Here is a 16,441-nt window from a genome sequence, read left to right on the forward strand (position 1 = left end):
ACACCGATCTCCTTGCTGTTCCTTCAACACTTCTGCCTCAGCATCTTTGCACTGGCTGCCTCTTCCTGGATTGCTCTTTATATACCCCTGTGACTAATTTCCCCACCCCTTCATGTCTTTCTTTCTTTTTAAAGATTTATTTATTCATGAGAGCCACAGACTGAGAGAGAGAGAGGCAGAGACACAGGCAGAGAGAGAAGCAGGCTCCATGCAGGGAGCCTGATGCGGGACTCGATCCCAGATCCTGGGATCACAGCCTGAGCCAAAGGCAGGCGCCCAACCCCTGAGCCACCCAGGCATCCCTCATGTCTTTCTTTAAATCTCACCTCATGGAGGCCATCTTGATCATCCCATTTAAAACTTCACAATACTCACTGCCCCTTACTCTGCCCCTCATTCTTGACCTCCCTTATCCTGCTCAACTATCTTTTTTTCCCCATACATTTGTTAAGAAATAGCATGGAATTCTTCAAAATGAGCAAAATGTTTTATCTAATGCACCCTTACAGGTTGTAGCACCTTTCATTATCTTTGATCTATGCACATTATAAAATACTGATATTAATGCAGGGCACCCGGGTGGCACAGTTAGTTAAGCATTTGCCTTTGGGTCAGGTCATGATCTCAGGGTCCTGGAATCAAGCTCCAAATGGAGGTCCTTGCTCAGCAGGGAGCCTGCTTCTCCCTCTTGTCCCTGCTTGTGCTCTCTCTCTCTCTCTCTCAAATAAATAAAATCTTTTAAAAAGAGAGAATATTGATATTAATGCAATTGATTCTTGTCCATCAAAATGTAAATTGTGTCTAGTGATGCAGTTGATTGTCTTATGTGTACTGACAAATCGCACCTCCAACTGAAAAGCCTTTTCAGTATTTCTGATTGCCTCTATACATTTATTTTTTGAATTCTCCTTTGAACCAGTTGTAACCTCTTACTGGCATTAGTAGACAATCCTCCATGGGTTGCTCACATTTCTGCATGTTTCATAAGCAAAGACACCAACTGTCTTTGTTCTGGACTATCTTTTCAAGGACCTTTAACCAACAACTTTGACTGGAAAGATCTACCTTTGGAGCATGGGGCAGGTTTGCTGATAGCCTTGGGAGGCACAGGGTCTCCCCGCAGGGCAAGAGCAGGCTTTACCTGCTTTAACCCTTTACCATCCAGTAGAAGAGAGCTAGATGCCCTAAGCTCAGAGATCCTCACTCTTAACATAACCCATTGCTTTTGCAGGTGTTACCTCCCTCTTCACATTGCCCTGTGGGAATGGGAGCTCTTTACTGGTGTAAGGAAATTCTGATACTTATCTCCTGCTATTATTGTGAGTAATAAAGTCTTTTGTCTCTGATCCAGGAGTGTTGTGTCTTTTTGTGAGCATCTGTGGAAGCTGTGGGAGGCTAACTTGTTAGCTTACAAATAGGTAAATCCTCAGACTTTTCACAGTTCTTACCTGGTTCATTCATTACTTGATGGGTTAAATAAAATAAAATCTTTGACATGTATCATTGTATATTTGTATGAGAGGCATGATTTTACCTTTTCTTTAAACATTTTTCTTTAGCACACCTATCACCTGCCAACATTCAAGTTTTGTTTACTTATTATGCTATTCTCTCTCTTTTTCTCTTTCTTCACCAAAATATGAGCTCAAAGGGTAGGGATATTTGTCTTTTGTATTCACTGATGTATCCTAACACCTAGATCAGTACCTGGCAGATAGAAAATATTGAATGAATGACTTGTCGAAGGTCACACAACCACTTGGTGCTAGAACTCAGGCTCCCTGATTTCCAGCTATGGGCTTGTTCCACAGTATCACTTTTCCACTCAGGTATAAGAAAGAGCTTTAAACAGGAGTTGGTAAACTATCACCTGAAGGTCAAATCTGGTTTCCTGCCTATTTCTGCCTGGCCTGGATACTAAAAATGGTTTTTACATTTTAAAATGATTTTTAAAGATCAAAAAGGAATAACACTTGACATAAAATGATATGCAATCCAAATTTACAGTCATGAATAAGGTTTTATCAGAACACAAACAATGTTTGTTCGTTAACCTATTGACCACAGCTACTTTCCTGCTCCACAGCAGAGGTGTATGGCCCACAAAGCCTAAAGTATTGACTCTCTGGCACTTTTTAAAAAAGATTTTATTTATTTATTCATGAGAGATGGAGAGACAGAGAGAGAGAGAGAGAGGCAGAAAGGCAGAGACACAGGCAGAGGGAGAAGCAGGCTCCATGCAGGGAGCCTGATGTGGGACTCGATCCCAGGTCTCCGGATCACACACTGGGCTAAGGGCAATGCTAAACCACGGAGTCCCCGGGGGTGCCCTCTCTGGCCCTTTATAGATAAAGTCTACCAACTTGTGCTTTGTAACATTCCCCTGGATCCTCTGCTTTGCTTAAGTGGATCCACTGTTAGGAGCATGTGATTTATACTCAATCTACACTAAACCCCAGATCTGCAACTGAACCACCAACTCATTAAATCCTTGTACCAATAAACCAAACTATTAGCTAATATTCTAGAGGCTTAATATGAAAAAGGTAACTAGGTAAATCCCGCAGACAAGCAAGAACTTGATCCCTTTATCCTTCTACCCTGGGTTCAATGTTAGGAACCTTTTTTTTAAAAAAAATAGAATGGTTTGAAAGCCCAGGATTTGCATAGACTTTGCTTTCTTTTTTAAGAGTTTATTTATTTGAGAGAGAGAGAAAGAGTGGTGGGGAGGGGCAAAGGGAGAGGGAGGGAGAGAAGCAAGCTCCCTGCTGAGCAGGAAGCCCCACTAAAGGCAGGGCTCCATCCCAGGACCTGGAGATCATGACCTGAGTAGAAGGCTGATCCTCAACTGCCTGAGCCACTCAGGTGCCTAGACTATGCTTTCTATTTGTTCTTTTTGTCCAGTGGTTCCACCTCTAGCTGCACAATAGAATCACCTGGGGAGCTTTTAAAAGCCACTAATCTCTGGGTCCAGAGATGCTGATTAAATTGGTCTGGGCTTTGTTTAACCTGGTGCTGGTGTTGTTTAAAAGCTCCCCCCAGGTGATTCTGTTGTGTGGCCAGAGTTGAGATACAACCTGGTTCTCAGATTTCACATGCACATGAAATTGCTGCATAGGGTCATGGCCACCAGACTCAGGGCTGTACATCACTGAGCTCTTTAAGTGACATAAGATATGACTGCTGTAATGTCACTTCTATCATGACAAGATTGTTCAGCTTTCTACAGAGTATCTTGGAGACCACAGTCCAGGTCTTCTATGCTCAGATTTGGCAGAGACTTTCTCCTAGAAGTCTGCATGGTAAAGCCACTGGCCTTTGTGCATGGCCCAGGTCAGGAGAGGTGGAACCTGGGGTGAGCATGCACGTACGACTGTATATGGTGGGAATAGGGTAGTTTGATACTCACTGCTGCAGACATCTCCTGCCTGAAAGAGCTCAGTGGTGAGCAGAACTAATCCATAGTAAGAAAACGCATTGGAAAACCTGTCAGAAAGGAAACAAGAAGAGGTAAAGAAATGATGAGAGATATGCAAGTCCCCTTTCCCCATCCCCTCAGGAAGGACTTGCATCTATAGCAGTGAGGACCAGTCTTTGGATATGGGTGACACAGGGATGTTGGGGGGCTTTCCTGGAGCCCTTGAACAGGCAAATGGTGTACAAAGCATAGTGATATGATTAAGGGACGTGATCTTGGGTCATTTAAAAGACGAAGAACAGCATTATATCACAGAGAACACTCAAAGCTGGTTATTCAACTGGCAATAGGGAAAACAAGTATAAGGGACCAAAATTTGGAAGAACACAGTTGTGGCTGACATCTCTCAGGGCTTCTGGGCCAAGCTGGTCAACACGGAGACAGGAGGGGAAAGCTTTGATAATACAGAACACTGGGCTCCAGCTCTGCCCTTGAACTCCTGAGAGCTGGATCAACTCACCAAGCATTTATTAAACACCTGCTGTGTGCCCTGTACAAGCATGGATTCTACAGACTTCCCTAAAATTTCAGAACAGAATGAAACAGTTAATTAATTTCCGATGGTCCCAGGAACTATAACACTCAAGCCTGTAGGACCAGAACATTCTCATCCTGTGATACAGTCACATGGAAACTGTCATAATCAGACCACAGTAATGAATTTCCTTGGGTTACAATATGTGCCAGCAAATTTAGCGATTCCTGTAGCATGCAAAAATTAGTCTTTAATTAATTGCTTTTGTATTTGGGTAGTGTTGCATGCAAAGATAGATATCCTCAACCTGGTCTCCCACCGCCACTCCCTTTTTAAAAATCCTACAGATTCTACACTTGGGCACAGAATAGGTATCTAATAAATGCCTGGTTCAGCTCTCAGGAATGCAGGGGCAGAACTGGAGCCCAGTTCTGTGTATTATCAAAGCTTTCCCCTCCCCTTTCTTGCAATTGAACACTTTTCAGGGCAATCTCCCGCTAATTAGCACCTCTACTCAAAGGTGCATGGGAAAAGTGAGAACTAGTTAAAGTAGAATGCAGAGTGTTAGCAAGGTCCCTTCTGCACACTGTTCATGCTGTATACATGATTTGCTAGAAAGAAAGTTCAAGGAATAGCTGAGATTTAACTAGTTGTGGATTTTCAGGTTATTACTCTGTACAAATCCCTCCCTCCCATCCTGCCCACATCCTGTCAGAATGGCTGTTTTTTTTTGTTGTTGTTGTTTTTTTAAGGAAAATACATACCACCACTCGTGGTATCCAAGGCCATATGAGCCAAGAAGGCAACTTAATGGAGTGGGTATATTAAATATCATTGTGACAAAAATTCCTTTTACATTTCCTTTTAATTACAGTTGACCCTTGGACAACATGGGTTTGAATTGCTCAGGGCCCCCTTGTAAAGAGATTTTTTTCAATAAACACAGTACACTACTGCAAGTACATTTTCTCTCCACATCATCTTAATAGCATTTTCTTTCCTCTAAGCTTACTTTAAGATATAGTATATAATAGATATAACATACAAAACATGTGTTTATTGTTTATGTTATCAGTATGTCTTCTGGTCAATAGGAGGCTATTAGTTAAGTTTTGGGGAGTCAAAAAAAATTTTTGCTCAGGGGTCTGTGCCTTTAACCCCCTTCTGCATTGTTCTTCAACTGTATTTTGGTGGTTTCCTAGTCTCATTTACTTGCTAATGAGTCCCTAACACCTACCCTCTCTCTGTGTCTCTTTATTAAATACAGCAGTTCAGTGTCTTGGCAAATCATCAATCTAGCTACTGTTTACTGTATTTCTCTTGAAAATCTATGGCCTGCAATTAAGGTTTGTTTCTTTAAAGCAGACGTAAAATTCCCTCTTAGAAGACATCTATCTGAACCCTTGTGCCCTATTGGTGGGAATGCAAACGGGTAGCCACTCTGGAAGAGTTTGGAAATTCCTCAAAGAATTAAAAATAGAACTACCCTATGATCCAGTAACTGTATTACTGGGTATTTACCCAAAGAATAGAAAAACACTAATTTAAAAGGATATATGCACCTGTATGTTTATTGCAGCATTATTTAAACATAGCCACGTGGGAACAGCCCATGTCCATCATTAGATGAATGGATAAAGAAACTGTATGTATATGTATGTATATAACATACATAATATACACACATACAGATACACACAATGGAATATTATTCTGCTATAAAAAAAGAATGAAATCTTGCCATTTGTAATGACAGGGATGGAGCTAGAGAGTGTAAGGCTAAGTGAAATAAGTCAGAGAAAGACAAATACTATATGATTTCACTCATGTGGAATTCAAGAAACAAAATAAATAATGGAAAAGAAAAAGAGACAAACCAAAAAACAAACTCTTAACCATAGAAAACAAACTGATGGTGACCAGAGGGAAGGTTGGAAGGTGGATTGATGAAATAGATGATGAGGATTAAGAGTACATTTATCATGATGAGCACTGAGCGATGTATAAACTTGCCGAGTCACTACCTTGTATACGTGAAACTAAAATAACACTGCATGTTATCTATATTGGAAATAAAATTTAAAACTTAATTTAAAAAAGACATTTATCTGAGTAAGAAGTGAGTCCAATTAAAGAAAAAGACTAAGAAAATAATAGTACAGGTGATACCTGGATAAGGCAGAGATCAGGAAAGTGATGCTTAAACCACTGAATTTTGTAACTGTTGCCTCAGATCAAAGAGTTCTTTGTGCATCATATAAAACAGAACCCAAAACAGAGCATAGGCAGAAGGGAATCAAAGTGTCAAGAAACAGTTCTTACCATATAAACCAGAGCAACAAAGTTGTCCATCTAAAATGGGGCGTGAAAAGATCCTTCATTCTGCCTCGGTCTTCCTGTTTCAAGACAAGGACATGCTGTTTGCTCTCCTTTTCTCCAGCTGGCACTAGCCAGAGACTGGTGGACACCCACGACTGGGAGGGAGGTTGCTAGTGGGCTAATGCTCAGGATCCGAGAACCCAGGACTCAATCCCCCAGCACAAAGTCCCCCAGCCCGGTGAGGCCCTCCAGCTAGGATCTAGCAACGTCTGCAGGCTTGATTGCCCAAGGATTGAGAAATTCTGCAATCCCCAACCCCAGCCTGAAATCCTGGAGACACGAAGTCAACTCCATCGGCTTGGCTCCCAAAGACTCTCTGGTGGTCCCATGGACCCAGGGAGTAGACAGTCAGTCCAAGAGAGTCTAACCATTTCATGCTCTGCCTAAGCCAGCTCTAGGTCAAGATCACAAAAATGAATGTGCTGAAAATCAATTCACCAAAAGCCAATGTGTCAAAAGATTGATTAAAATGACTCACTTGCTAATTTCATATAATTTGCTAATATATCAAATCTTTGCCCTAGAATGTTCTTTTTTTTCCTAGATTTTATTTATTTATTTGAGAGAGAGAGAGAAAGATGAGCAGGGGGAGGGGCAGTGGGAGAGGGAGAAGCAACCTCCCCACTGAGCAGGGAGCCTGACTCTGGGCTCCAACCCTCATGATCTGAGCTGAAGGCAGATACTTAACAGACTGAGACACTCTACAGAGCTCTTTTTAAGAGTATATTCTATGACTGTGATTATATTTTTCTTAGATATATTTAACCAATATATTTTTCTTAGTTTGAGAAATGCTTATTTAAACATGCTAAATGCAAAAAAAAAAAAAAAAACCAAACATGCTAAATGCTTAAAAAAAGATTATGGATTATAGGTGGTTTAGTCTCTGTGAATAAAAATGTATTTTTTTAGTACCTGAAAAGACAATATTCATTAATAATGTTTCTTGAATATATTTGAGAATGTATTTGTATTCAACAAATTCAACAAATATTTTGGAATAGATTCATTAATATATTTGTAGAGAGAACATTTTGAGGAATAAATGTATCAATATATACATAGGAAAAATATATTCCCATTTATTACATATATTCAAAAAGAATGATCCTTAAAACGTTTTTTGTAAAAAGATACATTCCCAAGTTTCTTTTTCCTGAGAAAATTGGCTTTTGGAGAATTGGTCTGCTTCTGCTCTTTTTGCTGGTCTCAGGATTTACCACGTCCCATGATGCACACACTCCCATGCAGGTGCACAGACACACATAGGACGCAGACAGTGGGCCAGGCACTGACCTGTCTGGAGATGATGAGTTTCCCTAGCGGCATGGGCGCTCCATTTTCCGTAGCTATCCTCTTTAAGGTGGCGATGGCCTTTTCCTGATTCCCAGACAGCACATCATACCTTGCGCTCTCTGGCAGCCACTGTGGGGATAGGTGTGGCAGGTTAGGATGGAACAGGACACTGGGTGTCAGCCACATATTCCATCTAGTTGTGGTGTCTTTAAGGATGAGGGCTCTGGAATGGGTTCATGTAGTTATGATTGCTATTATTATTATTAATGGGTGTTGCTGTCATAGTCCCCCCCCAATATCTTAAAAATAATCCTTACAGGACAGTGTCCTCCTTCACCCCCTCCCCACTGAATATAGTGAGTAGCAGGAGGCCAAGAGACAAAGAATGAGATGTCTTAAAGGATACCTACAAAACACAGGACCGCAAAGAGGAGCAGCGGGACAGCTGAGAGGATGAGTAGCCAGCGCCAGCCCAGGCTGGGCATCACAAACACAGCCAGGATGACCTCGAACACTGTCCCGATGGCCCAGAAGACCTGGCACAGGAAAATAAGATTAGTGATGGGAGCAGCATGTTAGCACATAAGCAATGTCAGAATCATTGTAGACAATGCAACTGATATGGGAAAGGGGTCGTTGGGGTCTGTAAAGTCAGAATGGCCACCACTTTTCCGGTAGTCCATATGGTTGGGCCAGGGCGACCATGTTGTCCATCTCCTGTGGGTGCCATCCACATGGTGTAATATTTGCAGGGTACCCATTGGAGTGTACAATGTGGCAGCTCAAGTTAATGAGATCAGTGCTCCCTCCTGTGAGGTCAATATGGTAATTGGCACATTGGTTTTTATCTACTGACATCCATACCTCTTGACCAATAGGGCCCTAGTATCCTTTGTCACAATTGCCTCTTCCCTATAGGGCTGAATATCTTCTGTGTGCCTCTTGGAGTCACTCCCCATCCTTTCCCATCTTGCCCTTTGTATGTGCTGCACACCAGCTCCCTGTCTTGGCTTCCCACTGAGGGCAGCCAATAAGAAGCCCCACAGGAAATGGAAGGGAAGGGGGAAGGTAAGAGAGGTTGGGGCATTTATTCCTCTGGCTCCCTTTCCACCAGGTAGTAATGGGCTGGCTGCATCTCTCAGCAAAAGATCACAGCTCCTGTCCAACAGCTCTTGACATACAACTCTCTCTCTCCCTCTCTCTCTCTCTCTCTCTGGACTGCTAATTACTTCCTGCCTTTGCCTGGCAACTGGAACTTCAAGCCGGGGGTTATTTAGAAATAGTCCCTTTATCCAACCCTCTTCAAATTATCCTAATTTGAGTATGCTGTCTCCTGCCGGAACCCTGCAACTATTGTCCATTGCCAAATGGTCCTGTAGCTTCCCCATCAGTTCTGGGAGTCTGTGAGAGGCTTCCTAAATCCCGGTTTGCTTAAACATAGTTTATTTTTGTTGCTGACAACCAGGGGTGATAGTCAAAATGTCTAAGAAACTGGTACAGTACTGACCAACCAGAATGGATACCAGACACCAGTCATATACTCCCAACACACGCACACCATGACTGAGCCAGGAGTTAACTTGGGGTTCTAAGGGGTTCTATGAGAGCATAGGGTGTCAGGTGATGAGGAGAAATCAGAGACCAGGATCTGCTGGCACAGATGCATCTCAATATTTGAACAGTTGGTTGATCCATACCAATGTGGACCAGCTAACTACCATCCTTACTGGTCAGGGGTAGATGTAGCCAGGGTGGTAAACTGGGCTGTGGGGTAAATGTAATTAATGCTGTCAATGTGGTCATGTTGACTAAAGAGGTCAGAATGGCATCATCGTCATCACTGTAGACATCAGTGTCCAGAGAGGACAAATAAACCCTACTGCCATTGCATGGAGAGGGGACATTGGGCAGCTACATATTTGCCCTGAGAGCTTCCACATCATGAGTGGGAAATGGTCACAAGATCCTGGCAGAAAGAAGGCTTGAGAGGGACTAGCTGGACCAAGAGCATTTTAAGGCCGCCTTTAGGCTGCAAAGGTGGCCACCAACACAAGATACAGGTGAGTCTGGATGCAAACAGGGGTAGAGGGTGATATGGATGAGGGCAGGGAGTTTTGGTCTCCTTAGGCTGTCCTCTTCGGCAGCAACTCTTAGATAAATACCATTTCCAGGGATGCCTGGATGGCTCAGAGATTGAGCCTTTGCCTTTGGCTCAGGGTGTGAACCCAGAATTTCAGGATCAAGTCCCACACTGTGCTCCCTGCATGGAGCCTGCTTCTCCCTCTGCCTATATCTCTGCCTTCTCTCTGTATCTCTCATGAATAAATAAATAAAATCTTTAAAAAAAAACCCACAACATTTCCAGAACAAGAATGACATACCACCTGCCTTCCACCATTTTCTTTTTAAGAAATTGAATTTTTGTTGTCAATCAAAGCACTTATCTGTATAGTAGGGAAAAAAACCAAACCAACCATGTCCTAATTGACATAACTGACAAACTCCCATTTCCTTATCTTGTGGCTCAGGACACCTGAGAATCTCCTGCTCAGGGACTGAGCACTCTTGGGGAACCCAGACCCCCTTCCTTACCTCAATCAGCAAAATACACTTAGCTCTGGCCTTCATGGGAAGGAACTCAGCATATAGCGTCACCCTGAAAGCAGAGAGACAGGAAAGGAGTTAAGGTTAGGACTGCCACAGCTTTCTGAATTTCTTTTCTTTTCTTTTTTTTTTTTAGTATTTATTTATTTATTTAGTTGTTTGTTTATTTATTTATTTAAGAGAGAGAGAGAGTGCAAGAGAGCAGGGAGAGGAGCAGAGGGAGAGGGACAAGCAGACTCTGTGCTGAGCAGGGGGCCTGACATGGGGCTCAGTCTCATGACTCTGAGATCATGACCTGAGCAGAAATCAAGAATCTGACACATTCTGAATTTCTGGGCCAACATTCCTCTGAGGGTGGTCTGTGGACCACTTAACTTCAGAATTTTCTGGGAGGATGGCTAAGTACATTGATCCCCAAGCCCTTCCCTAGACCACTGGGAACAGACTCTCAGGGGTGGGGTTCTGGCATCTGCATACTTAACTAACTCCCCACATGGTTTTCGAATTTAATAACTGCTGCCATGGAGCCCTACCCACAACCTAGGAAGTCTAGGGGAAAATAGGGTGTGAGATAATGGGCACTTCAATCTAGAATTGAAAAAAATTGTTCAGGTTATCCCTAATGCTCATGTCCTGAATAGTCTTAAAGAGTATGGGTCTTTCATTCTGTAGGATGCCCCTCATCCTAAGTCCATCTGAAGTCTCCCTGAGACCAGACTCAGGCCACATTTGCTTGGCAAGAACCCCACAGAAATGATACTAAGCTCTCCCCAATGCCTTACATCAGGGCCACATGATGTCAACTCATCTCATTGCTGCTGACATTAACCTTCGTCATTGGATCAAGTTGGTGTCTGACAGATTTCTCCATCCTAAAGTTATCATTTTTTCATTTGTGATCACTAAATACTTTGTAGGGAAGAATTCAGAGATTATACCAATGTCCTGTTCCCCGTAGAACCTGTACTCACCAGGTTTAGTATTCCGTCCATTGACAATTTCTTTTTTTTTTTTTTAAGGTTTTATTTATTTATTCATGAAAGACAGAGAGAGAGGCACAGAGACACAGGCAGAGGGAGAAGCAGGCCCCATGCAGAGAGCCCGATGTGGGACTCGATCCTGGGTCTCCAGGATCACACCCTGGGCTGAAGGCGGTGCTAAACCGCTGAGCCACCGGGGCTGCCCCCTCATTGACAATTTCTGCCTGAATCAATGCTACTATGGTGGTAATAGGTGGTATTTTTTATTCCCATTATTCTTTCTACATTTAGGACTGATATTATACTATAAGGAAGAGTTTCCCTTCTCCCCTTTATCTAGCTATCATCTATCATCTATCTATTCATTCATTTAATCACTATGGACCTGTGGATTCCTATTTTATTCAGTGGGTTGTAAGCCACTAGCCATTATTCTTTTGATGCTCAGACTGTCCCATCTGGCCATTGGAAGACTTTTCAATCCAATCCCTATATCTTTTTTACATGCCTCCCTCATTCCTTGAGCACTTCTTTACTTTCTGGCACAAAAAGATGTCCAGGCTCCTGATATAATTTCCTTGCCTCAACCATGGTATCAGCCATTTTTCTAAGAAGTCCTGGTTCCTTTTGGTAGAGGACAAGATCTGAGTGTGGAGTGTGCTCATTCCTACTGGTCTGTCATTGCTCCTAGGTCTTCTCAGTGGACAAAGCTAAGAGATCTATCATCTATCTATCATCTATCTATCATCTATCTATCATCTCTCTTGGTCTCTTCATTTCTCTCTCTCCACATGCACACTATACATCTATGTCTATTTCTATATCTGTGTGTATGTATTTAAAAAAAAAAACAATGAGTTCACACTGATACTTTCAATTTCAGTCCAACCAGAAGGTTAGGGTTCTTTCTTTCCTTCTTCTTTTTTAAGTAATCTCTATACTCAACGTGGGGCTTGAACTCGCATATTCCACTGACTGAACCAGCCAGGCACCCCAAGGTTAGGGTTCTTTCTAGCCCTTCCAGTTTCCATGTTTATAATTCCTTTCTCCAACATTGAGACCCCAGGCCTCATTATCCACAATATATTTCTTATTTGCTTTATCAATTTATTTGTTTGTTGAATGTAACCAATGCCCTAACTATACTAGCTGCCTCCTTCATCTACTACATTCATGCCCCCTTCTCCTGTCTTTTACTTCTTCAGCCATTGGCCGTGCTGGAAAGAGAAGGAAACCTCTAAACTACTTCTCTGCACTGCCTTTCTTTTTGCTAGGAAGAGGCCTTCTCTCTTCCCATATCTCCTACCTAAGTCAAGCATCTGAGCAACTAGATGGCTTCATATTACTCTCCTCGCTCCTCATAGGGAGATGGGGTAGAGAGAGGCTAATTTCCATGGACTCCCTTTTTTTTAAAAAAAGATATTATTTATTCATTCATAAGAGACACATATAGAGAGGCAGAGACATAGGCAGAGGGAGAAACAAGCCCCCTGCAGTGACCCTGTTGTGGGACTCGATCCCAGGACCCCAGGATCACTACCTCAACCACTGAGCCACCCAAACATCCCTTCATGGACCCTTTTGATACAGAAGGGGTTTGTAGACCCATCTAGATATCCTAGGATCCCTTTACTAGTTCAGTTTGCCCAACTCAAAGAAGGAAAAATTCTTAGGGGCCTCAGAGGAAAGGCTAGGACTTTAGTATTTCAGATATACTCTATTTAGAGAAAAGTATGAAGAGAAAGTCAATGCCATTTAGTTTACTTCACAATATAAGTATTTTAGTATATTCTTTCTTCCTGTCTTGATCTTTTGTCTTTATCTCTCTTTTTCTTTCTCGATCTCTCTCTCTAGCTAAGATCATACTCAAGAATTTTGAACCCTACTTTTTATTCGATTTATAAATAGCATCTCCATGCCATTTAAAATCCTCTTACACACATATATTCCATCATATGCATGAACCATACTTTTCTTAATAATAGCTACTTTTTATTGAGCACCTGCTATGTGCCAAACATTCTTCTAGATGTTTTACATGCATTATCTCACTCAATAAACATTTCAAATCAATGGGGTATATAATTATAATCTTCTGTGTGTGTATATATCTCTAATTCTCATTTTCTCCTCTAGATCTATGTCAGATAAATTGTTACTTGACCAGGATCACATAGGTAGTAAGTTAGTAAGTAGAAGAGCCAAAATTCTAATCCAGATCTGCTAAATTTTGTAGTCTATCAACCATTTCCCTATTTGGATGGTCTCACAATTACAAACAATACTTTAGTAAACATCTTTAGGCTAAAAACATCTTTGTCTTCATGTGGCTCCCTTAGGATAAGTCCCTGTTAAGTGGAATTTGTGTCAAAGGGCATGTATAGATTTAAGGCTTTTTTGATATATATTACCAAAGCGGTTCCCAAAAAAACTTGTTCCAAGTTATATGCCCACTGGTACCTCTCTCAACAAAAACCATTAGGAATTTCACTAACTCAGCTCTGAGAATGGGGACCAAGATTATAGTGGTTACAGAGGGTTATAGTGATTACAATGGATGACCTCTTTGAAAATTGTTTTAATATTTTATTTATTCTGAGAGACACACAGAGAGAGGCAGAGACATAGGCAGAGGGAGAAGCAGGCCCCATGGAGGGAGCCTGATGTGGGACTCGATCCCGGTACCCCAGGACCACGACCCCAGCCAAAGGCAGATGCTCAACCACTGAGCCACCCAGGTACCCTTCTTTGAAATTTTTGTGCTATTCTCCAAATGATGTTCCTATATTATTTTTTAAAATCCATAATAATAAGATGAAAGGCATGTTTACCTTTTCTCCACCAAATTCAACTACTAACCATGCAGCAGCATATTCTAAGGGCAAAGCTATTCCTGTCCTTAGATGGCAAGGATTTCCTTTTATAATGAAGCTATAGCATGGAGTTTTTTCTTTCTTTCTTTTTTGTTTTTTTGTTACAGAAGTAGTACATGAATGCATTTTCATTGTAAAACAATTTAGCGATACACAAATATACAGAGTATATGATGATTCTTCCTCTTCCCCATTGCCCCTACTTCCATCTTGCTCCCCTAGAGCCATATCAACCAGGAGTTTGCTTTGCAAATTTCCAGCCCCTTCTCTACATAAATAAATAAATTTAAACAATATATCTTTCTTTTTTCCTCCCTTCCCTTTTCTTCTCTCCCTCCTGTCTTCCCTCCCATTCTTCCTTCCTTGCTTTCTTCCTTCCTTCCTCCCTCCCTCCCTTCCTTCCTTAACACGTATGCAGCATAGTCTTCATGTTTCACCCATACAAATGCTCCAATTCTTGCCACTTCCATGCATGCCCATCTAGTTTCCAACTGTCAGCACCTGCAACTCTCCGCTGGTGCTTTCTCTGGTTATTAAAACTTGCTCTGCCAACCTCTGTGGCCGACCAAGAGTGCCAAGGAATTTAAACTTCTCAGGAGGAGCTCTCAACAAATGACGGTTCCCTCATCCCTTGAACAGGACAATCTGGAGATACATGCTGCAGGATCTCCCAGACTAAACTACTTGCTCTAGCATCTCTGTATCAGGATCTGCTTTCAGTAAGACAGTTTGGAAATCTTTCCATATTAACATACATATAGATCTACTGCATTATTTTTAAACAGCTACAACCCTGTTGATGAATACTTAGATGTTTTTCAATTTCTTGTTTTTGCCACCTAAGCCACAAGAAACATTTTTTCCTGCAATTGTTGTGCCCCCTACTTGGCCATTATTTATGGCAGTTCATTATGAAAACGAGCTGTTTGATCTTCATCCAAAGTATGATGATTATTACAATCACACTGAAGAATAAAAGAATGAGCAATGAAAGTAGCAATGCCAAGAAACAGTTGATACTGGTGTGAATAAATTCCCACTGAAAATAATCACATTTATAGCACTTGGCAATTAGAGCTTTGCCATTTGGATCACATACTTGGAAAGAAGTGACCTGTGATCTCCATTTGGCATTTCTGCTTGGTCTTGAGGGGAAAGAGCAGTGCCAAGGACAGGTTTGTGAGCAAGCTCTAGACACCAATCTGAAGAATCTTCTAAGGAGGTTTCAAGGTGGAATAGATGGGCAGCTTCCACGAGCATTAATCTTTAAAAGTGGCTAACACACAAGCAGGTTGCCAGTTAAGGCAGGTTTCCATCTCAGTCTCTTAGCTAAGGGGCATTTCTGCTGGAATACACAGCCCCCTCTACTGGAAATAATAAACAATCTGTCCTGGTGCCAACAGGTCTCTTACATATATTTTGTGTATATTTTGCAATTAGAGGCAATGATCATTTTTGATGCTTATTTGCATTTTCTAAATTTTTCTAAAACGAAAAAGTATTACTTTTAATGATAAAAATAAAGTTACTTCTAATTTCTTCTCTTGAGTTAAAGTCTCTTCCCTCTTGCTGCTCCGCCATAGAGAGAAAAGGTAATTATTTGGCATCCCAAATGTGATCTTCTTTCCTGTCTTAATTAAAGAGAATAGAAACCACTCATAACCTCTAGTTCTACATGCCCAGATTCATCTCCAAATCAGTACCAGGGACCCAGCAGACGTTAATGATCTACCAGGACTTTCTGACTATATAAGCTCAGAATCCTTTCATGACATCTGTTCAAATGTAAGAGCTTTGGCATTAGATGGGTGTGGATTTGAACCCAGTTGCTCCATGCGGTAGATGGTTTGTACAAGGTGCCCCACTATTTTCCCTCCCTGTATCTTGCTTCCTTATAAGTCACTCCATCCAAAGTCTACTTCCCCAACCCTTGAATCTGGGCCTTGAGTCTTGCTCTCGTTCAACAGAGAATAGAAGTGAAATAGAAGTAATATTGTGCCCATTTCAAGCTTAGATCTCAAGATACTCTATGGCTTTTGCTTGCAGATTTGAACCCCTGCCCAGGTGCAAGTGACCAGGTGCTGGGGCTAGCCAGTTGGAGTTTGAGAGGCTTGTGGAGCACAGGTGAGTCAGCTGTGGCCATGCTAGCCTAACCAGCCCCCATCCAATTCACCAGTTGACCGGAGACACATGAGTTGAGCACCGCTGAGCCCAGAACAATCAAACTGCCCAAGTCAGAATTATGAGTTCAATAAATTGTTGTTAAGCCATAAATGTTGGGGTTGTTTGTTACAAAGCAAGAGGTAACTCCACACCACACTTAACAACCATCTGGCCTTAAGCAAGTTTTTTTTTA

The 16,441-nt window shown here is 41.8% G+C and overlaps 1 protein-coding gene across 1 annotated transcript in view; it reads right to left on the reverse strand.

Moving 5' to 3' along the window:
- SVOP (SV2 related protein) overlaps window positions 1-16,441 on the reverse strand; it is a 71,365-nt gene that overhangs the window by 11,628 nt on the left and 43,296 nt on the right. Inside the window, exons 7-11 of the mRNA XM_025986616.2 lie at window positions 10,221-10,284; window positions 8,039-8,164; window positions 7,629-7,757; window positions 6,276-6,349; window positions 3,410-3,486 (exon numbers count right to left, since the gene is read on the reverse strand). Coding sequence (XP_025842401.1) covers window positions 3,410-3,486; window positions 6,276-6,349; window positions 7,629-7,757; window positions 8,039-8,164; window positions 10,221-10,284 — 470 coding nt within the window. The remainder of the gene's footprint in view (window positions 1-3,409; window positions 3,487-6,275; window positions 6,350-7,628; window positions 7,758-8,038; window positions 8,165-10,220; window positions 10,285-16,441) is intronic.

The sequence above is a fragment of the Vulpes vulpes genome, chromosome 10, assembly GCF_048418805.1.
Source record: "Vulpes vulpes isolate BD-2025 chromosome 10, VulVul3, whole genome shotgun sequence".
Classification (NCBI taxonomy): domain Eukaryota; kingdom Metazoa; phylum Chordata; class Mammalia; order Carnivora; family Canidae; genus Vulpes; species Vulpes vulpes.